The 26,138-nt window shown below is 41.0% G+C and overlaps 2 protein-coding genes across 2 annotated transcripts; both read right to left on the minus strand.

Moving 5' to 3' along the window:
* Positions 1-17,300: 17,300 nt before the first annotated feature.
* Positions 17,301-18,918, minus strand: LOC113425876 (uncharacterized). The gene is made up of 2 exons (XM_087943796.1): positions 18,834-18,918; positions 17,301-18,040 (listed from the first exon to the last, which is right to left on the minus strand). Exon 2 carries the CDS (start codon positions 18,027-18,029, stop codon positions 17,409-17,411), a length of 621 nt encoding a protein of 206 aa, XP_087799922.1. The 5' UTR covers positions 18,030-18,040; positions 18,834-18,918; the 3' UTR covers positions 17,301-17,408.
* A 3,257-nt stretch (positions 18,919-22,175) lies between these two features.
* LOC148129543 (uncharacterized) lies at positions 22,176-23,197 on the minus strand. The gene has a single exon (XM_087943438.1). It carries the CDS (start codon positions 23,173-23,175, stop codon positions 22,267-22,269), a length of 909 nt encoding a protein of 302 aa, XP_087799564.1. The 5' UTR covers positions 23,176-23,197; the 3' UTR covers positions 22,176-22,266.
* Between the last annotated feature and the right edge of the window lie 2,941 nt (positions 23,198-26,138).

Genomic DNA, 26,138 nt, shown 5'->3' on the forward strand with positions numbered 1-26,138 from the left:
AACAAGAGTATACACAATTACCACCAAAGGTGCTTTTTCAGGAGGCAACTGGACTTGTGGGGAATGGAAGGATATAAATTCCTTGCAGACAGCTGTTCATTTGCATCCTTTTAGAGCAGAGGTCTCCAAACTTGGCCACTTGAAGACTTAGCTGGTTGAGGAATTCTGGGAGTTGAAGTCCACAAATCTTAAAGTGGCCAAGTTTGGGGACCCTTGTTGTAGAGGGTCATTGAGGCCACTGGGAGGTTTACCTGTGTCCTCAGGGTCACCTGAGTAGGGGAAATGGTTCCTGTAGTCTGCCATTTGGTCCTCTGGAAATCCATTCCTTCTCCCACACTCTGTTCCAAGAGTGTTCATCCCAAATTGTATAGCTAAACGTCTGTAGAGATTCTCAGTCCTCCAGCTCATTGGATTGTTCCAGAGTTTATCCTTCCATTCTTCACTATCCTGTCAGAGCTGAAGAAGCTTCTTGGATGAGAAGCGAAACGTCTTTAAAGAAAAACACAGAAAGTCCAGTTGCCTCCTGAAAAAAAACCAAAACCACCTTTGGGACAGTCACGACTTGGATGACTGAGAATCTCTATAGACAATTACCACCAATTCTCAATTTTCTCTCTTTTGTGTTTCATAAAGCTACTCTAGGTCTTCCTTCCTCCGTTTTCTCCTTATGAAGGTCAGAAGGGAGACTCAAGGCAAGTCAGGAGTTAGAATAAATACGCCGTCAATTACTATTCTCGTTAACACAGGTGTCAGTTTATTGTCACAGAAATAGGAAAAGAGCAAGAGAAAAAAGTTCATGAGATGTCATGTCTAAGCAGAACCTCCATCTGTTGAGCAAACTGTCGAGCTCCATTCACGGACACTTCAAAAATACATCTCCAGAACTTCGTGGGTTAGTTAGGACAGTGCTCCAGAAGTCAAGGACTCTGTTTCTCTACAGAAGACAGGCAGGTGGGCTTCCAGATTGGTTGTTCTGATGTAGGAGCTGAAGATTTTTCAGACTGTGTTGGTGTCTCCTTCTGGGACTTTGCTGGTGGCACCTGCTTGGGAGAACACGGGTTCTCCTTCGGTGGCAGACTTGATGTGAAGTCCTTCTTTTGGGTGGTAGACATCTTGTCTTTCAGCTGGAGCTGAAAAGGAAGAGGTGAGATCTGATGAGTTTTGAGGATGGAAGGACACCATGTCTGGAGACAAAGGTCAATTGATGCACCCGTGATCTTCTTTCACGTTGCGTGGATTTGAAACGGGGGAACTTTCAAAGTATCAGAACTTTCTCTTCACTTCCCGGCACTTCTTTTGCAAATAAAAATGTGCCTTCTGAATCATGGAATTTTTAAAAAGTTATTTATTAAAAAAAAAAAAGTCATCTGGATGAGAGTGGTAATTCTCATTGCTCTAGCTTTTTATGACAAACAGTCACAATTAGGATAATGAATGCTCACGAATGACTCAAATGATGACAGGGGAGAAAAAAAAAAGAGAGAAAAAAAAGGAATCATCCGAGCAGATTTTTTTTTTTAAAAAATAATGACTGTTTACACATTTATTGTTTTAATTAATTTTGCACGCCACCCACAGTTACTTTGGGTGAGATGGGTGGCTGTATAAATTTGAGAAATAAATAAAAATAAAAATAAAAATCAGTCTTGTTTAAACCTGATTCAGATGAAGAGAGTTGGATGGGACCTGGTAGGTCATCTAGTCCAACCCCCCCTCCCCACCCAAAGGATGCTTATAATTCTAAAGACGGAGGAATTAATGGCTCGGGAAGAATCCCATCTTCCCAAGAAAGGGATAATTTCTGCTTTTAAATTTTTCCAGACATTTGAAAGAAATAAACTGGGTAGAAAATTTGCAAAAATCACCCTGTGGAACAATCAAACCCAGCCCATATGGTACAGCTGTACTCACTTTTCTGCGTAGCTCTAATGCGTAGATCTAATGAAGAACAAGTGATGGTCAGAAGAACTGAGAATTTTAAAGACTGAGAGGTGAGTTTTTATAGACCGTATTGCAAAAACATCCCATGCCGTTCCTATTCTGCGCATTTTGGAAAACACGAGTCTTCATTGCTCAACAAATCCAACATTTCTATGTACCCCACCTGACTTGCAAGGGTACCTTTTAAGAACAGGTTAGAGTCTATTTTTAGAAAACAATTTTGCTTCTCACCAAATCTATTCCGTCTCATCCCTTTTTAAAAAAGGGATGTTTTTAGACCAATGTTCCTTGTTTATTTATCGCTTCTTTCCATCCTCTTATTTCCTCCAAGTCATTCAAGGGAGATTTCCTCTTCATTCCTGCTTTAGGATCAGAGAATTCTTGAAACTTTAAGTTTCTTCTAGGATTAAGGAGAGAATTTGCTGGTCAGTGAGCAAATTAAATTGATCGATCACTGGAGGTCTTTAAGTTTGTCTCTGCTGTTTGTCAGAAATGATGTAGGGTCCTGCGTAGGCAGCGGGTTGGACTAGATGACCTGCAAGGTCTCTTCCAACTCTGATTATCTGTAGATATCTGTCTGGAATGAGGCAGGGTGTCCTGTTTGAGCAGGAGGTTGGATTGGAAGACCTACAAAGTTCCTTCCAACCCGGTGATTCTACGTTTTACGTTCTACGTCATGGAGGGATTCCATCAGTGGTTGAACTTGCAAATGTTATTTTTTCCACCTTTTTGACAGACAGGCAAGAATGCGGGGACCACAACATGAATTTTCATTGGCCTTGCAACACCATCTCAGAATCCTACAAAACGATCCGTTTAGCATAATTTTGGGGTGGCAGTGGAGCCCACATGCCCAGGGAACGCCCAGCACAAAATAGGTGTAGGATTAGTATTTAGAGCAAGAATGAGTCAAAATAAACAAATGCCAACGAGAGTGGGCAGGTGAGGCCCTACGTGATTCTGGAGATGATTTGCAATCTCAAGAGGTGGGAATGTTGTATAAAAGGCCCATCATCCCCAAGGAAGCTCACCAGCTCCTGGACGCCTGTCGAGATAACTTAGCGTTCCGTTGGGTGAGTACCATTTTGACTCTTTGTCTTCTGTGGGATCCATGAAGCCGCTTCCTCAACATCTCACCAAGGAACATGGGTAGCTTCTGAGGTGTTACCACCAGCTCTGTCTCAAAACAATGCCTGGTCTACTTTCTACAAGGGTTGACCATTGGACCACTCAATGTAGAACAATCTCTTCTTACTTATAGTTCATTAGCTGGAAAATATGCTGGTTTTTCTTTCAGTCTCCGAGAATCTCTGATTGAACCTAACAGCATACAGAGTAGACTCCTAAAATATATTCTCCATCATTGGGGGGATTTGACCTGCAGGGCTGAAGAAGTAGAATTTGATGGAAACTTAGAAGCATGTATGTATGTGTATGTGTTTTTTTTAATAATATTTTTTATTATTTTTAATACAATTATTCCATCTTCTGTGGAACAGTGTGCTGTCTGGATACAAACATCTTTGTTAAACAATAATCAAAGTTACAACATCCTTCATTACATTTTAATTCTGCAATATTTAACATAGTAATGTTCACCTATTAATTATAATAATTGATCATACAATATTAACATTGTAGTATTCAACTTGTTAGTCAAGTTCTCTCTTTTAACACATCATCTTTATGTTGTTTCCCTATTTCTAACTTCCATTTTTATTATTTAACCATTGATAGAATAAATCCCATACGATATAATATTCAGTCTGCTCTTTCTCCTTAATTGTCAATGTTAATCTAAGCATATATGTGTGTTTGTTGTTCGGTTTAAATGTTTTTTCTCAAGATTGTGTGTTCCTAACTAGGTTAGTCTATGGTTAGCAATGAGCTTTGAGGTGGTTGAGAGTTATATTTTTTGACTGATGGATCCTTTCTCATAGAGCAGTGATGAGAAATCTGTATAAAGAAATGGGTGGTTTCCAGACCAAAATTTTCCTTCTAATATGAACATAAAATTTCATGAAATTAATTAACCAGAACAGAATTGTTCTCTGTGTAATTTAGTGTCCCTCATAACTCACATTGAACATTAGAGTTAGGTGATCCATGTGAAAGGGATAGGAAGTGGTGTCATCCATGTTGGAAAGAATCATGAAGAGTCTGGTTGTATAATTTTGGGCTTCAAGAGATTTATAGAATATTTAACAGAAAAAAGAAGGACTCGCCCAGGGTGGAAACAAAGCTTTTGAGAGTCATATCTCAGATGCTTCATCACCCAAAATTCTTGAGAATGACTACAAAGCGATGTTTCCCAAACTATGTTTCATGGGTTCTTGGGTTTTTCATGGTCCAGTCCAGATCTAGAAACCTTCCTAAGTTACATTGGGAGATTAAAAAGGAAAGAGGTTCTCCAAACAAACAAACAAAAACGAGAGACTGGGATGTGGAGAGTTCTTCTCTACAGATCTGGAACTTTGAGGCCTTCCCAACTTCATCCCAAGGCTAACATGGTTGTCTTTCTTCTTGCTTTGTTCCCAGGGATTCAGAAAACATGAGCCAACAACAACAAAGAGGAGGATGTTGCTGTTGTAGATGCTGCTGCTGCGGCGGCGGAGGAGGTGGTGGTGGCGGTGGCAGCAGATGCCACGGTGGTGGCAGTTCTCAAGTCAGCCGCCGTAGCGGCGGTGGCTGCTGTGGGAGAAGTGGTGGAGGATCTTCTCAACAAGCCCAGAGCCATGGTGGCGGCTGCTGTGGTGGAAGTTCTGGAGGGTCTTCTCAACAAAGCCAGAGCCATGGTGGCGGCTGCTGTGGTGGAAGTTCTGGAGGGTCTTCTCAACAAAGCCAGAGCAGTGGTGGCAGCTGCTGTGGTGGAAGTTCTGGAGGGTCTTATCAACAAAGCCAGAGCAGTGGTGGTAGCTGCTGTGGTGGATCTTCTCAGCAGAAGATGAAGTAGACCCATCCCGGAAGGAAGGAGCTCTTGTACAAATCCACTACTCAATGAAGTTCTTCTCTCCTTGTAAACCAACTATGCTTTGACATCTCCAGGTGGCCTTGGGTGATAACTTCTTTCCTCTCTTGTCTTTGGACATTCCTGTGAAGGTATTAAAACCTCCTTTCATGCAAGAAACTGAGCATTATCGTATTCTTTTCATGCCTCCACGAAACCATATATGTATAGTATGCCCATGGAAGACGCGTCTTTCCAACTCAGATTAATGACACATTATATAACTTAGCTAGTCATGAGTTCTCCTGAATTCCAGATAAAGACCATTCCTAGTTCTGACCTTCTGGATACAAAATATGTGTCCTATCACGCACCAAATCCACAAAAATATTCTAGGTTCTATGACTCTACACCAGGAAGCAATTTTGGAGGTAGGAAATTGTTCTTCCAGTCAATCAGTTACATGGTCCATCCAAGAACTTCAGAGTTCTTTATTGAACCGAGGTTTTGTTTTGCCCTCTGTTTCAAAACACACAACACACACTTTCACACGTTCTCCGAAATCTAAATTAAGTCAAGTTTGCCCTGAAGCAGTAGAACTTGTAACTCTTGTTCGGTGATGTATATTCATATTTTATGTATTTCCCAGTTACTGCCCAACCTTAATTCATATTTAAAGAAACTGGCAAACATCTCGTTCCTTTGTTTGTTTCTTTTCAAACGGCGCTGACATTTTCCATGCGCTCGAAAAATAGGAGGGAGGGAAGATAATCGCAGTTACATTGTCAAAAGAAAGACTCAAAAATATATCTTTGTGTCATCTTGTTTAATATTCTTAAGACAATAGGATTAAAGTCACATTGGGTGGGGGGACAATTGAAAGACAGAAAAGATCTTTACTTTTTCATACTGGGCGGGTGGAACATTTTCAGAGAAAGGGGAACACTTCGTATTCCAACCCCCAAATGTATATATTTTATTCATTCATCAAATTCCTAATTCGCGTGAGTGGTGTCTGCTGGTATATGGAAGCCATTTTCCTCCTTTTTTGCAATGTGGGTTAGTTTAGTTTCAATTTCAGTTTTGTTAAAAAGGGCAGCTTATTGGTGCTTGCTCATTTTTCAGAATGGAGGAAGAAACACTTGAGATGCTAGGAACAGAGCATTCTGGGAAAAATATGGCAGTCGGTTGCCATAATTTTATTCCTCCCCACTCCTAACTACCATATGCACCATCCCAGGGAGTGAAGTTTTCTTCTAGATGTTGTGATCCATGAAAAGGTGTCCACATTATACCCCTTTTAAAGATAAAATGGAAAGAAAATTGACAGTTTTTTTTTTCATTTATCAAATTTATGTGGTTCCCCATCTCACAAAAAAAGGGGCTCTGGACGGCATGCTACAGAGCTGAAAATAATTAATATATCATTAATCAATAGTAATTGCAACAACCTGGAGACTGGAGAAGAGAAGGAATTGGAGAAAAACCACCAAATATAAAGACCTGTAAATAGAAGTAGAACGACTGTGGCAAAAGAAAGCAAAGGTAGTTCCAATAGTGATAGGCAACTTGGGTGTAACCCCAAAATGTTCAGAGCACCTCTTGAACATCACTGGCATTGATAAAAATCACCGTCGGTCAATTGCAAAAGGCAGCTTAGCTTGGAAGAGCTGACATCCTGCGAGGAGATCTTCAACACCATCAACATCTGTCTACCTCAGGTCCTTGGGAAGAACTTGATGGATAGAAATAAAGACGAAATCCAGTCTAAACAACTGGTTGACTGTGAAACTCACCATAATAATAATAATAACACATTGACATTGATGGCATTGACAAAAATCGCCATCGGTCAGTTGTGAAAGGCAGCTTGACTTGGGACAGCTGACATCTCGTGAGGAGACCTTCAACACCACCAATCATCAATATCTGTCTATCAAAACAAAAATGCCAAATCCAGCCTCAACATCTGGCTGACTTTATGATGAACAGAATAAATATATAAAAAAAGAAAACTATAACAAACACGAAGATATATATATATATATATATATATATATATATATATATATATATATATATATATATATATATATATATATATATATATATATATATATATTAGGCCAAGAGAAGATGTTAATTATAGTGGAGCTACCCCAATGTTCAGATACATTCTAGTCCAGACTTGAATTTCCTACAGGACATTGTACAGAATTGAGAATTCTAGATTTTCTGGATTTTTGTCCTCGGCTGTTTTGCCCCACTGGATCCAACCTCGTTTTCAATGGATCTGAGAATCCTTGGCATCACTTCCTCTGCTCTAGTTGATGAACAAAAAAACACACCCAGTGAGTCATATTTTGACATTCTTCTCCTTCATTCCATCCGAGGAGATAAATTAATTGACAAATCTGATAAAGAGGAAGTGAACACCCAACATGTTCCTTTGGGTTGGGTTGCCCTTTGCATTTTTTCGAATCGCCTCCTTGAATGACTCCTAAAAGGATTTTTTAAAAAAATCTGATCCTGTAGGTAAAAACAAAAGGTCACTTCTTTGAAGATAGCAAAGTCCACATTCTGGACCGAAAGATTTTACTCCACTGCAGATTTTACTCCACTAATCGTTGCCAACTCTCATCTCTGTTTTGAGGCCATTGAGCTGCCGCTGTCCAAAGACATTTCTGTGGTCATGTGGCCAGAATGACATCATAGAGCACTGTTATTTTCCCACGGAAGTGGTACCTATTTATCTAGTCACATCGGCATGCTTTTGAACTTCTAGGTTGGCAGGAACTGAGGTGAGGATGGGAGCTCACCCCATGGCATGGCGCTCGGGTCTCAAACATGGGCTGCCGGCTTTCCTCCCAACAAGCCCAGCATCCTAACCACTGAGCCACCATGTCACCCAGTGAAAGAGATCAACTGAGTTAAAACTAAGAGCCCCCCTCTCAATGGGGGGGGGAATACAACCCCACCTGTTTACAACACAGTCCATTTGTCAGTTGGAAGAAGGTTCCACATCCATTATTCAGGTGACCCTAAGGGAACAGATAAACACCCCCAAGTGGCCACAACGACTCTCCGAGAACTAATGACCAGATGTCTGCAAAGAATATAAATCCTTCTATTCCCCACCATTCAGTCAGAACTGAAGAAGCTTGTTGGATGAGAAGCGAAACATTTTCAAGGAAAAACATCAGGAAAGTTCAGTGGCCTTTTGAAAAAGCACCCTTCGGTGAAAACAAGAGTTTAGAGATATTGTCGTGTTTATATCTGTGTTGAGTTGGGCATGAGGATCTGTCAATGAGTTATTCCCCCCAGTTGTAAGGATAGTAGGATAAATTCACCCAAGTGGAAAGAGGTCCCTGATAATTAATCAGTGCCATACAAATGAGAAGACTCAGCTCTTTGATTTTATCCTTTGACCTTTCTTCAAAAGTTACGATCTTCAATTTGGTGAAGTGACCCATGCTGTACATGGCACTAATGATACGTTGGGTTGGTGTAGGAAACTCAGCCTTTGTCCTTACGTGAACTGGACATCTGATGAACTGATTAAGGATTAATTGTCTGAATTTCCCATTGTCTTCCAACGTGACTGTCTGGATTCATCCTATTGAGCAAACTCAATTGAAGGTAGTTTGTTTATCTAAGATATGAAGGAAATCAGATACTTTGGGAAGAAGAAGATTATTATTATTATAATTTAAAAGAGAGAGAATAGAATATGTTTAATTCAAAGATTAAAATTTTTATTGAAGTTTAATTCATTCACACATGTATCTGGACCATAGGAAGGAAGGAAGGAAGGAAGGAAGGAAGGAAGGAAGGAAGGAAGGAAGGAAGGAAGGAAGGAAGGAAGGAAGGAAGGAAGGAAAAAAGAGATAAAGGGGTGGGGAGGAGGCAGGGAGAGAGGAAGGAAGGAGGGAAGGAAGGAAGGAAGGAAGGAGGGAAAGAAAAAAGAGATAAAGGGGAGAGAAGGAGGCAGGGAGAGAGGAAGGAAGGAAGGAAGGAAGGAAGGAAGGAAGGAAGGAAGGAAGGAAGGAAGGAAGGAAGGAAGACGAGCTAAAGATTACAATGTTTTCTTGTGATTTTGCAGAGCAAAGATACAGTTAGACATTCTCAAGATCCTTCCAAGCTACAACCAAGATATGAAAGAAATCAGATACTTTGGGAACAATATTATGATTGTTGTTGTTGTTGTTGTTGTTGTTGTTGTTGTTATTGTTATTGTTATTGTTAAAAAAGAGAGAATGGAACACATTTAATTAAAGGATTAATATTTTTATTGAAGCTTAATTCATTCACACATGCATCTGGACCGAAGGAAGGAAGGAAGGAAGGAAGGAAGGAAGGAAGGAAGGAAGGAAGGAAGGAAGAGATAAGGGGGAGGGAGGGAAGGAGGGGGAAAGGAAGGAAGGACGGACGGTGACAGAGCTAGAGATTACAATATTTTCTTGTGATTGTGCAGAGCGAATATACAGTTAGACATTCTTCCCAAGATCCTCCCAAGCTAAAACCAAAAGTTCGGGGAATGCCAATGGACGGGCAGAAGACAGGAAGTGGGGACAATCACTTCCTGCGGAAAAGCCCCCTTCTAGGAATTCTTCTGGCTTTTCCTTCTAGGGAGACCCCTGGCAATTTTTCCTCTTCTGCTGGTGGTGTCTTGGGAGCTCGGGGGGCTCCTGATCGGACGTCCCTTGGTAACTGCAGGGATCTGTTGTATAAGTCTGTTGGTCATCATAAGCTTCGCTCCTGGGGTTGTTTCCATACGCCGTACAAGAGTTACTGCATGATGGGTGCTCATCCTCCTGTTGACGATGCTTGTCTTCCTGGGCACCCATGTTTCTTGGTTCTTGAAGAAGAAGAAGCAACGCTGAAAGGAAAGAGAGGAAACAAGATGTCAGCGTTCCAGAAAACCTCCACTCCAACAAATAACTCTGAGACAGACATCCAAAGTTCTCTTAATTTGAGTAGTAAACTGGCACATCTGGGAAGTCCTGAATCTGAAAGTTTCTGGTTTCCTTGCAGCAAGTAAAAACTACAAATCCACCCCCTGCACCCCTCATTGCATCACCATGCCTCAATCACCATCCGTCCCAACTTGAGATGTCCTCTCAGCCAGGTGCAGAGATAACATGACCTTGACTTAGAAAAAGAATGCTATTAGGTCTAACCACATACACTCCAAGAAATTACCACCTCCCGTTTTCCCAGGCTCAAGAATCTGGCAGTGTGGAAGCGTCTGGTGCTAATATGGCTTCCAAAGCTGATACCACAAATGTCAGGCTCCATCCCCGCCCCAAGAAAGACGCATCACGATTCTTCCACACCGTTTCCTTTACTGTTCCTCATTTGTTGATGGAAAACTTCTCACATTCCTTGCGCCCTAAACCTATATGGGTACTCCTTGACTTCTGGACCCAATCGGGAGCCGACTTCTGGTTGTAAGTCCTCACCGGTTGTAAATCAAGACATCCCATTAACCAACTCTAATTGTGCAACCATTGTTAAGCGGATATTGCAGTCGTAAGTTTGAATCCACTCCTCCAAATAGGCATTTTTTTGGGGGGCGGGGGCGGGCGGTTAAACAGCTGATTGGAAGTCAAAGAACTACTGGTTTAGCAGCTTCCATCTTCACCCTATTTCTCTCACACCAACTATTTAAACTGCGTTTGACCCAGAGGTGGTATTCAGCCGGTTTGGACCGGTTCTCGAGAACTGGTATAGCGGACATTTTGAGTAGTCCAGAGAAGAGGCTAATACCACCTCTGACTGGCCCCACCCACATCTCTTCTCTGCCTCCCATTGAGTCCCAGCTGATCAGCTGGGTCTTCTTTGGTTGCCTGTACAGGAGAACGGAGCTGGAAAGCAGGTTAGCGGGGCGGGGAGGGAAGGGGAGTTTGCAGTAGGCTTCCCCCAGGTGTGGGGAGGGAATGGAGATTTTACAGTATCCTTCCCCTTCCCCACACCCACCAAGCCACGCCCACAGAACTGGTAGTAAATTTTTTTGAATCCCACCACTGGTTTGACCCCTGCTTTTCTGGGATGGCATCCCCTCCCTCCCTTCCGGGAATCTGGACTACATTTCATCATAGCTAGTTGGACCTGTCGCTAATGTGGACTCTCTTCCAAGGAACTCAGATCAGCTGCTCGAGATGAAGTCACTTATTTATATCGCTGGATTATATTTTATGTATATATTTCATTAGGGAAACGTGTGTTCCCGGAAATGCAAGTCCATCAAAAGGGGAATTACATGACCCCAGGACATGCCAACTGTTTTAAAGATGAGTTGAGCACAACAGAACAGAATAACAAGAGTTGGAAGGGACCTTGGAGGCCAACTAGTCCAACCCCTTGTCTGGCCAGCTCAGAGGAAGGTCTACTCCACCATTCGAAGCTGGTCCAGATACCTCCAGGACATTTTTTATGGATGGAAGGAGGTCTTGGCTCCCCATCATTCTCCAACCGTTGGAGTTAAAACATGTCACCTTTGATTCTGGAGCTACTCTGAAGGCAACAACTGGTAACTTGAGATGGTTCTTGTTCTCCATCCATTTATCTTCTAACCCCTTTCAGGAACCATCTCTGCAATTGTTACAAGGGAGACCTCCCCACCCCCCATGGAAAACTGGGCATAGCTTAAAGAAGGGCTTCCTTTTGATCCATCCTCAATCTCTGCGATGGATTTTCCCTACTAGAAATGAAGGACCTTCCACCATCCATGTTCTCTTAAAGCAAAGGTCTTCAAACTTGGCAGCTTTAAGGCTTGTGGACTTCAACTCCCAGAACTCCTGAGCTAACATGACTGGAGGAGGAGGAATTCTGGGAGTTGAAGTCCACAAGTCTTAAAGCTGCCAAGTTTGAAGACCCCCTATCCTTAACGTATCCAGGAGTCCATATCTCTGTGATATCCCCTTCCATCTCTGGGTCTCTTCCCTCCTCAATCTTTCTGCTTGCCCTTGTCTGGGTTTCTCCCTTCTAGAAGTTGTAGGAGAAAAAACCGAGCTTGGTCAGAGAGATGGAACAGAAGGTACATACCTGATTCTCAAGGTGATCTCTGAAGGACACCAAGCTGTAGTATGGACACCTCTTCCAAGGGATCTTTTTATATACTGTTTTTTTAGGCTGTCCGGGAGTGAGACATCACCCAGCTATGTCCATATTTATTTTTCTTTTGTCTCTTGAATAAAAGACAATTCTAATTAGCTCATGATCTGCAACCTACCTTTTGACTCAGGATATTAACATCATGCTAAAGAGCAAATGAATGCATTTTTTAAATAGTCCATGTTGTCTTGAATTCATGGATGGATATGCCAGGCACACCTAGGAAGACAAAACTGAGAGCGGGGAGATCTGTAGATTTTTTCCCCCCTCCACCAATGGAAGTTTTCTAAGTAGATTGGACAACCAAGTATAAGGTCTTCTGCTCAAACAGAAGGTTGGACTAGAAGACCTCCAAGAACCCTTCCAACCTTAGGACTCTATGTTCTATGTTCCAAACTGTTGATAAAAAAAATAAAAATAAAAGAAAATGCTTGCTTCCAACTTGCTATGTTTTAATCCTATATCATATAAATTGGGGTTAAACACAATGCAAATATTCATTTATGCACTAATAAAGGAGTATTTGTAGCTCAGTTTAGTTTAGTTTCCTTTGTTGTCATTGCACCTCGTACAATGAAATCAAACACCATCTTCAGTGCACATCATGACTGTGAAAATAAACACAAACACACATCCTTCACACTCCACACATTGAATTGAAAGCCCCCAACACTGCACTACTCAGTAGAATTCAACAGAGTTACTGCCGTGGGATAGAAGCTGTTTTTCAGCATATTTGTCCTTGTTTTTATTATCTTGTACCGTCAACCAGATGGTAATAGTTCAAAAAAAAAAAAAAGGGGGGGTGTCCAGGATGAGATGGATCTTTGAGGATGTTTTGAAATTTCTTAAGGCAGCGGGAGCTATAAAGCTCTTCCAAAGAGGGGAGAGGGCAACCCATGATCCTCTGGGCAATGATGTTCACCCTCTGGAGTGCTTTCCTTATCTGCCCCTGTGCAATTGGCAAACCATACAGAGCTTTGAAATGAGGGATCCTTGGTGCTCTCGTAGCTTGCAGACATTTCATTACCCAACTAGGTAACATCATCACTGCTAGAAGGGGGTTTGCAGAGAGGAGGAGGAGGAAAAGAACTGTGGGGTCCTTGTACTCTCTGAACTTGCTTGTTTTCTTGCAGACGTTTTATTACCCAACTAGGTAACATCATCAGTGCTAATAATAATGAAACGTCTACAAGACAACAAGAGAGCACCAAGATCCATTCATTTATAAGTTTTTTTTCCCCCTGGGGAACCCACAACAGCTTTGATTTATTTAAGGGAAAAAAAGTGAGGATTTAATTTGAACTCTTGCAGAATGTAGAATTTATTCATTTGGCTAAGAATGACTAAAAAGAAAGAAAGAAGTGCATCCATGGGTTTATGGAATCTGGGCTGGGGCTGCGGTGAATAGATACAACATTCCTTGAATATGATAAAACAGGCAAGATTCAGTCCGTGGGCTTAGAATCAGTTGTGAATGGGTGTGAGATAAGGAGCATGCATCTGGTTGTGTAGGAGGCTGGTGAGCAAACTTGACGTGTTTCCATTCTTGCATTGGAACGAGATGAAAGGAACTCAGGAAGCTTCATTGGAAGGAATCAATTGTAAGCGTTGCAAGTGTAAAAAAAACAACAACGATAACAAGTCACTTTTTCCAGTGCAGTTGTAACTTTGAATGGACACTAAACGAACACTTGTTAATCCTGTAGTCCCAGCCTGTTTAGAGAGAAGTAGGTTAGCTGTAATTAAATCACAATGGAATGAATAAAGAGAAGGCGGGCATTTGAATGCAGATGTTTAATCTCATGAAATTCTTATTGGGAAATCTTGGTTATAGCAAGTTTCACATGCCAGGATGATTAAACGATGATGTTAACATTAATTATAACCTAGGTAACTAAAGGGATGACTGGTAAACTTGTCACTTCTCCAAACATGTGGATAATCAAAGAATAATCGTGAAGAAATGCATGAATTATGATTGTCACCATGATCGCCACTGTCTATCCAGGATGCAAGATGAAGGCCTCTTCTACATGTTTCCAACTCAGTGGGTCCTGAGTTTTCTTTTGCCAACTGGGCCCACCATATTTGCTGATGTTGTCGATCCATTTTGTTGTAGGTCTCTTTTGTGGACACTTTTGATCAAGTGGGATCCATTCTATATATGATCAAGGGGGAGCCAGGAATAGTTGGAGAAAAAAAATATCACATTTTTGGAAAATTAAAAGGCAGAGGTATAAATATTTTGAATTTGTTGTGAAAAATAGAACTATGGCTAGTGATTCTCCAGGACGAACATTTTATTATTTATAATCGTTAGATCAAGGTGCAAGTATTTCCATGGCTGCAATGATTTAGGTGCGTATACATTGATTGCTTTGTGGAGGGAAAAATCCAGATGAAAAAAATATCAAAACATTTTATTGCATTAAAAAAATAGGAGCATATCTAAAGATGATAAAGTGATTTTTGGTGATTGGAAATTAAGAAATGACCCAATGATACTTATAAATATAAGGCCACTTTGAGAATATTAAAGGACTTGAATTCAGAAAAAAAGTGATCTTTGTACCTCAAAGTCTTTTTTCCCAAAATTTTTTTTACCCTGTTTTAATTTTCCTGATATGCTTGGCCTATTTTAGCATCCCGCAAGCTCCAAACAAGACCAGCCTGAGAGGTTGCAAAGGACCAGAGAGTTAAGAATTGAAAAACCTCACCTAAGTTGCTATTTGAGTAGGTTTACCGCTACAGTCTTTAGCAAAACTTAATAGATGATCTTGAGCGGAGGGAAATTTAGGAATAGTATATTTAGATGATGTATGCAAAACTGCACAATAGCCTACAATTATAGATGTAGGAATTTAAAACCTAAATAGTTATATAAAGTGTTGCACACTGTGTAAGTTACACATCAGACGTTCGATCCCACTATGCATAGTTTGAGACGGATCACATTTTAGAAAGGTGCCTCGTTGTTAACACTAAACATTTGGAGCTGCCGCCTGAGAAAACTGTAGCACTAATCATTTAATGAGAAGGACCAATTTCTTTCTCCACACAGAAAAAGATTCTCAAAACCTTGAGAGAACATTTGGAGAGAGAGAGAAAGGGAGGTCTTTCTTACTCTTCCAGAGATTGTGACAGTCAAGGTGTCTAATCCTCAAGAAACTAGCACCCAGGGAAAATAGTAGGGGGGAATAATTCTCCACCACACAGAAATAGAGTGGATTTCATTGCATTTCATTTATTTTTATTTATCTGTTTGTCAAACATGTTCAAGATAACAAGTGTGCGTATGAACATAACCATAAACAAAGGAAATAAATACAGATAGATGAGGACACTAAGACAGGGACGATAGGCACGCTGGTGTGCTTACGCACGCCCCCTTTAAGGACCTCTTAGGAATGGGGTGAGGTCCACTGTAGACAGTTTGAGGTTGTAGCTGCGAGGGGCTGAGGTTGTAACAATGGAGTCGGGGAGTGAGTTCCAGGCGCTGACCACTCTGTGTCTGAAGTCGTATTTTCTGCAGTCAAGTTTAGAGGGATTTACCTTGAGTTTGTATCAGTTCTTTGCCTGTGTGTTATTGTGGTTGAAACTGAAGAAGTCATTGACAGGCAAGACGTTGTAGCAGACAATTTGCTTAGATCGGACATCAGGCGGCGCAGTTCCAGATTGTCCAACCCCAAAATTTCAAACCTGGACGCATTTGGAATTCTATGTATAAATTAAAAAAACAACAACCAAACTGGATAGTCCGACTGATATAATTTTATTTTTAGTGACTGTTCTGGGATATGCCGAGACAGGAAATATCATGTGCTAGGATATATATTCTGAATAATAGGCAATATTTGGAGCCATGTTATAATTTTTGAAGCCAGGAGAGGGCAGACATATCCTATGAATAAAGAGGGCACCTTATATTTTTAATAAGATGTTTGGTTTACTGTCAGTGTGCTTTCTATTGTTATTATTGACGATATTCCTAGATGGTTAAAAAAAAAAGGACCTCGAGTTTTTAATCTTCTCCCAGCTTTTGATGGTGTGAAGTATTGTTTGTAAGCCACTTTTTTCAGTGCAGTTGTAACTTTGAACAGTTGCTAAACGAAGGTCTATAAATTGGGGACTATCTGTACTGTCCAAGCTGTGGAAAGTATGAAAGAACAAGCCATTAAGGTACTAGAACAAGGCCACGATGAACTCCCTCAAAGAAAAACAGAGTAGAACGGTTCACCTGCTTTGAAGAAATTAACCAAACAGGTTGGACGATGCTACAAACTGGAACAACCCTCCCCACCCCCCCAAAAAAATGCACAACTGAAGTTAATCGTAATTCCTTAAGTAGCTTGAATGCTATAGCTTTTTCTGGCCAGATCCTAACTGAATCCAAAATTAACCCAGATATTAAGTTTGTTAGATTGAGACTATTTGTGGCTCCATCTACATGCAGCCTGTTCTAGTACCTTCTGGTGGCCAAATCATGCACAACATGGAAGTGTGTGGTTGTTGTTTTTTCTTTTGAATTGCTGGCTCATATGAGTGACTGAGAGTGAGTGGGCAGACATATACATTCTCTTCAATAAATAAATTAAAAATAAGTAAATAAGGAAGCAAGCAAGCAAACGAACGAACGAACGAATGAACAGATGAATGAATAAATAAAGTTACCTTGGGAGGAGTCTAGATTTTGTTTTGTTTTTTTAATGTATACATTTTATTAACAGTTTTAAAAAAGAACATTAAAAGCTAACACAAACTCTCCAAACTGTAAGAATGGGAATAGACTTTGGAGTTTGGTAGGTTCTCAATTTTTCCTTGTTTAGAAAGGCATCTATTGCACCCGGTAAGAAGAAAAAGAAGTTTTCCTTTTACAAAAGAAGAAGAAGAAGAAGAAGAAGAAGAAGAAGAAGAAGAAGAAGAAGAAGAAGAAGAAGAAGAAGAAGAAGAAGAAGAAGAAGAAGAAGAAGAAGAAGAAGAAGAAGAAGAAGAAGAAGAAGAAGAAGGAAAAATCCAATTTTAGTTGTGGCTTTGGATCCATTGGGTGGATGGGTAGGTGAACAGCCTTGCAGAAATGTTGTTGGGTTCTAGGAACAGACGTGGGGTAAGCTCAATTTTGGAAGGATTGGTAGAGAGAAGTGGGCATGGGCTTATTCCTCTGTTGCCCCAGAGAGCAGGACCAGAACTAGTGAGCCAAAACTACAAGGAGGAAGGTTCAGGTTAGACCTCAGAAGAAGTTTGTGACTTATGAGTTGTCAACCAGTACAACAGATTGCCACATGAAGTGGTGAGATGCTCCTCACTGGAGGTCTTCAAACAGGGAGTGGTCCATCAAATAGGTTGTTATAGCTCCTGCTCTGAATAGAGAGTTGGATTGTGGTCCCTTCTTCAATTCTGTCATTCAACATCCATTTGATGTTCCTGAGCATGGCTCAAAGCACACCCCTCTCCTCCTCCTACCATATCCTGAAGGTGTACATGCTGGTTCAGCACATACTCCCGTCCCGCATCCTCCAGAAGATGTTATGCAAGGTTCTGCGCATACACCTCTCCCGGAAGGTCTGCAACCTGGTTCAGCACACACTCCTCCGGATGTAGCACATGGTTGAGCACAAGCCACGGTCCCTCCTCCAGTTCCACACCCTCCCAAAGATCCACAGCATGACTCACAATCTGACCCCGCATGAGAATAATGTCCCCCAGTACACCCATCGCAGGCATCGCCGATTGGGCGTCCCCAATAATCTCGGGGTCCTCCTGAAGGGTTGTGAACACAACATCTAACTCTTGGGTTTCCTCCAGGTGTACAAGTGCATGGGCGGTAGCAGTAGCACCTGTAATTATGGCCACCTCTTCGGGGTACGTTGCTCCTAGGGTTGCAACACGTCACACAGGCGGTGTTATCGACGTAGCGGAAAGGTTTTCGACGAGTATCTAACCAGGATCCTGCTGGGTCGTACCATGTTGAGTTCAGGTTGAAGTAGGCTTCTCGTCCAGAAGAATAGATTCTTTCTTCTGGCATGGTGGGTGGAACTGAAAGTGTATGACCAAAGTACACCGAAATCAAGATGACCTCTCAAAATAGGATGGATTGCTGCTCAACGATGCTTGACCTGAAACTTGTGAATGAGATTTTCAAATGGAAAATTACTAAAGAACAAATTTAAGTTATAATAGGTTAGGTGGGTCCAGCTGACTGAGGGGAAAATAATTGATATAAGTCCCCTGGTCCAGATATTTATTAAACATTCCAATATTCCAGAATAATACTGAAATATTTGGAGAACTATTTGGTGAGCCATTACCATCGGGCGTGCATGTGTGTGTACACACTTTTTACTCATGCATTCACACAAACTTTCAGCTGAATTTTAATAAAACATATAAGTGTTAAACCATTTTGAAATACTGTAGGCAGTATTTGGTGCACACACCTAGCTTGCTTGTTGTTCCATCTTTGACTTTCAACCTGTCCAGGAATGGTCTTTCTTATAAATTATATTATCTTTTTTCTATAGCTGAACTCAGTGGGTTGGGTCTTCCTATTCTCCAAAGCAAGAGAATACAAAATGGTTTTTTCATCTGTCATAACCTTCTTTTCTTGTTCCATGGTCATTTTCCTTGAACCTGTTTGTGGCTGACTACCAACTATAAGAAGACAACTTGGTGCCCTCCAAATATTTTGGACTGCAGTTCTCCACAGATTCCACTGGGCATGGATAATTATAAAGAATCATATTAGTTGCTCCCAAATTATCTAGAGAACATCTAACCCTCTAGACAATCTTCTTTCATAAACAGATATATGATGTAGAGACAAACTTACCTTATCTGTGAAGGAGACCAGTGAGCTAAGCAAATGTCAATGAATGAAGCACCTTAGAAAGAGAAGTTCTTTATATATGGTTTCAGCACTCATATATAGATGATACAACATCTTGGGAATGGTAGGCAAGTCCAAAGCCATGGACCTGAGAGACGACAAGCTGGACACCTGATCCATCACTTAACTATGGTTCAATGGATGGAGATTCCTGCAATTAGCAGTCACAACTGGATCAGTGATGTAGATGACAAGGCATTTTCCCTCTCAGAAGATAAGTGACAGACTTCCAATGGGTCCATAAAAGGAAGACGATTGGATGACAGCTCAGGGAGGAATCAAGGAAGAAGCCACGATCCATCAACTCCCCCATTAGGATCAGTTGCGTCAGTTGCTTGCCAGGTTCTTATGCATAATGATTTATGGTATCCCATGCACAGTGATGAGAGTTATTGTTAATAGCAATTGTGCAGAATATCTTATGCCATCAGACTTGAAATTCTAGACCTAGACAACCTAGAACTACGCCGCCTTCGGTCCGATCTAAGAATAGTATATAAAATCATACATTGCAATGTCCTACCTGTCAATGAATACTTCAGCTTCAACCATAACAACACAAGAGCAAACAATAGATACAAACTCAAGGTTAACCACACCAAACTTGATTGCAGGAAATACGACTTCAGCCACAGGGTGGTCAATGTCTGGAATCCTCTACCTGACTCTGTGGTTTCTTCCCCAAACCCCAAAAACTTTAACCTTAGACTGTCTACTATTGACCTCACCCCTTTCCTAAGAGGTCTGTAGGGGGTGTGCATAAGTGCACCAACGTGCCTACCATGTCCTATTGTTTCTTTTTATTTCATATGTATCCATTTCATGTGTTCCTAACTATGTTTATACTTATACCTATTATCTTGTAAGTGATTGACAAATGAAATAAATCAAATAAAAAAATAAAATGTTGATGGTCATGTGAAAATGAAGTCTACTCTTGTGTGGGTTGTCTCTGGAGATTCTCAGTCATTCTTGTCCCAAAAGTGCTTTTTCAAGAGGCAGCTGGACTTTCTGCTTTTTCTTTGAAGATGTTTCACTTCCCATCCAAGAGGCTTCTTCAGCTCATGTGGGTTGTTAAAAAACAAGCCAGTCTACACCATTAGCTAACCTGCAAAAACGAAGTCTGCCAGTGTAACTCAGCAAAGGAGCCTCAGTTGTGGGTATTTGGGTACCAAATATCACTTCTAACCTATTTTGGTACCACAGTGCAAGATATGCACATGAATTTAGGCAGATTCAGGGAGACAGTGAAGCGGGCCAGGCATACTATGGTCTGGGGGTCATGAAGATATGACTTAGCAACTGAACAACAATCATGCAGGATGTAATCATGGGCAGAACTTCAAAGTAGAATTATGCAATAATGAAAAGGATACTCCTCCCAAGCTATCTGAAACTAAACTCAAGATTTGTCCCACTAGCTAAAACTCTGATGGACTACCACACGTAGTTCCTCAGTTGACTTCTGGGACAATATAAGATGATGTGTCTTCTGCTGGCTGGTGAGTCACTTGAAGGAGGACATACCAAGCATGTGGCAGAGCTGAGCTTTCAAGAAATTATCAACTGCATAAGATGGGACTTTCATATGCTACCGACTGGACCTTCTCAAGAATGTGATGGCATCAAAGCCATCTTCTATAAATGAAGTGTGCATGCCTGTGACCAGATACACTTAAAAGACAGAGAATGTCCATGTTTTAGTTGTTGTCACAATGACAACCAGGCTCATCCATATGAGGTCCCTTCGGCACATCTAGTTTCCTCTTAGAACCTTTCTCCTTTGCTTCCAAGGTTTTCAACTGAAACCAGAATGATGCCATCAACACACAGGACGGAGGAGATGGAAGGAGTCTCAAGATGACCAAGTTGGAGAGAGAAAAAAGAAATTTTAGGAGGTCATCACAAAAATGCAAAATGAGGATTTGTTTAGTGTGAAATACACGGTCCACTGGTTCTGCTTTTGCTTTCTGGGGTGGCAAAACTGAGACTGGATGTTGGTGGATGTGAGTAGTGTCAACTCATAAAATATTTCGATGGTCTTTTTAGAGTTGCCAACAGAAAGGGACGGGGGAGCAGTGCAGCAGCTTGCAAAACCAAAACTGCATTCCATAAATGTTTTTATAGATAGTTTCCAGGCAACCGAAGTTTCTGCTGTGCAAAATTCTAACTGGAGAGTATGATTGATGACTCTGGGCTATGGATGTGTCCCATTGGAGAATGTGAATTACGATACACCCAGGGGGTGGGGGAAAACCAGGGCCAAGGGTGACAATGAATGATGTGCCTCAGAATCAGCTACACCTAGGCAGCACCGGCATGTCTTCTTCTAATATACCTTCTTTGAGCTTTGAAATTCAGGCTAGAGACTCATGATTTAAATGGGAGTCACTACTGGAGCCCTGACTCCGGTAGATTGTGAGTAGGGTTCTGCAGTTGGCTTGTGAGCTGAGTAGTTGAGGGATTTTTCCCCCCATCAAGTTGATTCCCCGTAATGTAGCCTTGATGGACATAACATCAGTTAAACCTTATTTCCTAATCATTTTGGATGTAACTAATTTACAGCTAAAGAAGAGCTACTAACATCTTTCAGAGTGAAGGAGGGTGTTTCCTTCATTCCTTAGTGAAAGAAGTTTTAAATACAAGTTTAAAGATTTAATTAAAAAAACAACACAATAAAAGCAAAGGACTAATTAGAATGTGGATTTTGGAAAGTTGCAAATAGGTTAAGGGTCCAGATGGGTTTGAAATAAGATTTTGAAATGAATTGTAAGAATCCTTCCCTATGGGAAAATACTCTTGTTTTGAATTCTTAAAAAAAAAACAAACATGATAGGATGAGGCTTTAGAAGTTGGACAATAGAGGGAGCCAGATGAAGCTAAAAATTATAATTAAAGAGAAAGAACATTTAAATTTGACTGACTAATACAGAATGAACCTCTTCTTATTTCATATAGACATGCATGCCATGACACACATGAAAAAGGAATGATAGCACAATGGCACAATACTTGTTTTGTCACTTATCCTACCTTGTTCCTTTCTTCCTCACCCTGCAAATTTATCTGGATTATCAAGTTCGCAGTTGTCTTTGTTCTATCTTCTATCTAAAACTCATGAGGACTGTCCTGGAAAATTTTCGACCATTGTTAGGTGAGGAGGAGGAGGAGGAGGAGGAGAAGTAGTAAAAAAAGAAAGAATTCTGGGAGTGATGAATGCTTTCATAAGTGTTATTGTGTTGCATACATATTTTTTACATACAAATTTGATAAAAATGTCCAGGATAAGTAATTACAAGCATATCAGCAAGTAAATAAATAGCAAGACAACACTTTGAGCTAGACTGTGATGTTCATATTCAGCACAACTCGGCAGCTACTTCTTCAGATGATGGGGAGGTGCTTTGCAAACTTCTTTGATCTGACAGATCTCAGGTTGTGGTGAACAGCATGGTTGGGCTGGTGGACAATATTTTTGTTGAGGTGGATAGCATGGTTGAGCTGGTGGACAATATTTTTGTTGAGTTGGACAACACGGTTGGGCTGGTGGACAATATTTTTGTTGAGGTGGATAGCATGGTTGAGCTGGTGGACAATATTTTTGTTGAGGTGGACAGCACGGTTGGGCTGGTGGACAATATTTTTGTTGAGGTGGATAGCATGGTTGAGCTGGTGGATGGTACGACTGCACTGGTGGACAATATTTTTGTTGAGGTGGATAGCATGGTTGGGCTGGTGGACAATATTTTTGTTGAGGTGGACAGCATGGTTGGGCTGGTGGACAATATTTTTGTTGAGGTGGATAGCATGGTTGAGCTGGTGGATGGTACGACTGCACTGGTGGACAATATTTTTGTTGAGGTGAATAGCACTGTTGGGCTGGTGGACAATATTTTTGTTGAGGTGGACAATACCGCTGGACAGGCCGACAGTACTTCTGTACTGGAGGACAATATGACTGGACAGGTGGACGGCACTTCTGCACTGGAGGAGAACACCATTGGGCAGGTGGTCGACTCTTCCGTCCAGGAGGACAACAGTATTTGACAGGTGGACGGTACTTCTGTACTGGAGGACCATATTTCTGTTCCGTTGGGCAGCCCTTTGGAGCTGGAGGACAATATATTGGCCTTGGGGAACAATATCTCTGCACAGGTGGTGGAGGTGTATCACAATATTCCATTTCAGCACTCCATCTTACCGAGTAGCTAGGTGGTTCGCAACTTACAGATCTCATATAATTACTGTAAGAATATTCGCCATCTCTACATTCTGTGGTGTACATCTCTTGAGACCTTGAACTAGACCTGTGAAAAATATGTATGCTAGGAACACAAGGATGATACTATTTTAGATTTTTTTTAAAAACACAACTGATGAATGAAATCAAGTGACTGGTTAGAACTTTTTTTGTCATTGTTTTCCAGAGCATTTCCTGTGGAGAATGTACCTCAACTATACTTGGGAGTTAGTTAGAGGTGCTAAAATTATGACTTGGCAATACAACGCATTAAGCCTTAGTGTGGAAAGAAAGAAAGAAAGAAAGAAAGAAAGAAAGAAAGAAAGAAAGAAAGAAAGAAAGAAAGAAAGAAAGAAAGAAAGGAGGGAAGGAGAGGGGGAAGGAAGGAAAAAGAAGGAAAGGAAGGAGAGGGAGGGGGGAGGGAAGAAAGCAAGCAAGCAGGGAGGGAGGGAAGAAAGAAAAAGAAAAAAAAGGAAGGAAGTCAGGGAAGGAAGGGAGGGAGGAAAGAAAGAAAGCAGGGAGGGAGAGCAAGAAGGAAGGAAGGAAAGAAAGAAAAAATAAATCAGGGAGGGAGGAAAAAGAGATGGAAGGGAGGGAGGGAGGAAGGAAGAAAAGAGGAGGGAGGGAGGGGGAAGGAAGGAAGGACAGAGATAGCAACATCCAAAACTCAGGATCACATTTTCCCCACTTGTTCCTCTTAATGTTTCTCAGCCACCTGGGGAGGTGTTCTCAATTTACCCGCCCATTTTCACCGCTCACGAAACTGTGCAGTGATCAAAGACATTATTTAGGAGATATAATTTCTTCTGATTTGTCCATCCCATCTTCCCTAGGTTGGCCCCCTAAGAACCATGAGATAGTTTGACAAATCAAGAAATTGGGCCAGATGAATGGACCTTGCTACTGATCCCTTAATGAGAAGCCCTACCTTCTGAACCCTTCCCTACTCAGCCCAACCTGATCTCATTATAAGGTTGAACGCAGATTGTAGCCATCAGGACGACGGCTTTACGGAGCTATAGAGGTAATTTACAACCTGTATGTTTCAGCGAAGAGATGGAGACTTAATCATTGGTAATAAATTTTAAAAAAAATAATTCCCTGGGTTGTCCAAGGTATCAGGTTGAAATATTACTTACCAAGTACTTCCACTCTTCTAATTCTTCAGTAGTTAAAGACAGCAAGGAGCGATGACAAGATGGCTTTATAATATTTGGCAAGATCCCTTGTGACTGGCTGGCTCCATTCTCAGAAAAAGAAGGAAAGAATATCCCTTCGCCCAATTGTCAGTTATTGTCTTGATTTGTCATTTCAAGTGTTTTCTCGTGCCTTGGCAGACCGAATGCTTTGCATATCCAAAGAGGTGACTAAGTGACTAACCATCTGCTGTCTGGCTATGCCAAGATAAATAATGCAAGAGAGTAGCCCAAGGCTACCCAAGGGCTGCCTGCAGCTGAGTTACAATTAGGAGTACAACAGAAACCTTTTGATTATCTGTCTTGTGCTTTGATCATCTGACAGTGACGGTGACTCCAATAGGTTGGGTCATCTTAGAAAACATCGAAGATAAGTAAATTGGGTAACCCCATTGGAGACAGGACAAATCATAAATTTATAGAGAGTGTGTTTAATTAACATAATATTTCTGTGTGTGTGTTGGGTCTGGTCTCTGGGTGTTATGTGAATTTTGTTGTAGGTGTATACTGTGTATATATGTACAATGACAATAAAGTATTATTATTATTTCACTGGTAATCTGATTAGATGTTTTTCAATAACTATCTATATTCTATGTTCCAGAAAGAGATCTACATGCTACCTGGGTTTTTCATTCATGAAACTCCTTAAACTAGAATGGGTATGATGATTAAATGCTAGCTTAAGATTGAGAGAACCAAATTTAAGTTCCACTCAACTACTGGTTGACCTTGGACTAATAGCTATTTCTTAGTTTAACCTAATAGAGGTGAGATAGAAAGAACGTTGAATTGAGTCCTGATAAGAGACTATTAAGCACTATTACTGCTAACAATAAGATCAAGTCAGAGGCTTATCCACAGTGACCAACCAGGAATTGATGGGAAGTCCATGAGATCCATCATCTCCCACAACTGATCTTGGTCTTAATGAATGGCTGTAAAAAGCCTTGTTCTTCATTAATTTGTCTAAGTTCCTTTGAAAGCCTTCTAAGATGATGGTGAGATGGTCCAAGGCACCTTGGAGGTGGAGCTTGTAGATGTGACATGATCCAGCTTCATGTCATGCATCCTCAGTCTAATTATTGGGTAGACAAAGTTCTTTGTCTCACAAGTATCAGGGTCTATCTTGGTAGAACCCCAAAATCATGTATCCTTCTGCAGGACTCTGAATGTGAAGGCTGCTTAGCATTCCTTAGCAAGGAGATGCTTTTCTTTAGTTTGCCTGTCTTTAGCAGTGCCCAGGGATATGCGCCCAGTATAATTCAAAACCTGTTTCCCCCCCCTGAAGTTTGCAAGTGTAGGCACCACTGCAATTTTTCATATTTAAGTTAAAAGACAAAAGAAGTACTTTGATGTAAACACATCGCAAATTGGACTTCTCACATTTTTTTCTACAGAGTTTTCATTATCCTTTCCTCCGCTTAAAGAGCAAGGGGGGAAAAAAATTCAGATGAAAATATTTTATTTAGTCTTGTTCAACAGACCTTCCGTTCTCTCAGAATTAGCCCGTTTCTCTCTGCTTCTTCTCCTCTTCTTCTTTTAAAAGTTCTTGATTTAGTGCTCAGGGATATATCTTGCATCAGGAAGCTCCACAAGACAGTTTCTGGATTTATTTCTCACAGATATCCTCTAGAATGATCCCAATTTGTAAAAATCTCAACAGAGGGGAAAAAAAAAAGTTCTCCAGGAAAACTATATGACCTTGTTCTGCTTATTGAAGATCAGGATAAAAAATAATAGGAAGAAGCAAATGGAATGCTGGAAACCTTATATAGATATGGTTTGCTAATCCCCGGAAATGAGGTGGCT

Source organism: Notechis scutatus, chromosome 14, assembly GCF_049901735.1.
Source record: "Notechis scutatus isolate UNSWTSFEM ecotype Mainland chromosome 14, rNotScu1.2, whole genome shotgun sequence".
NCBI lineage: Eukaryota > Metazoa > Chordata > Lepidosauria > Squamata > Elapidae > Notechis > Notechis scutatus.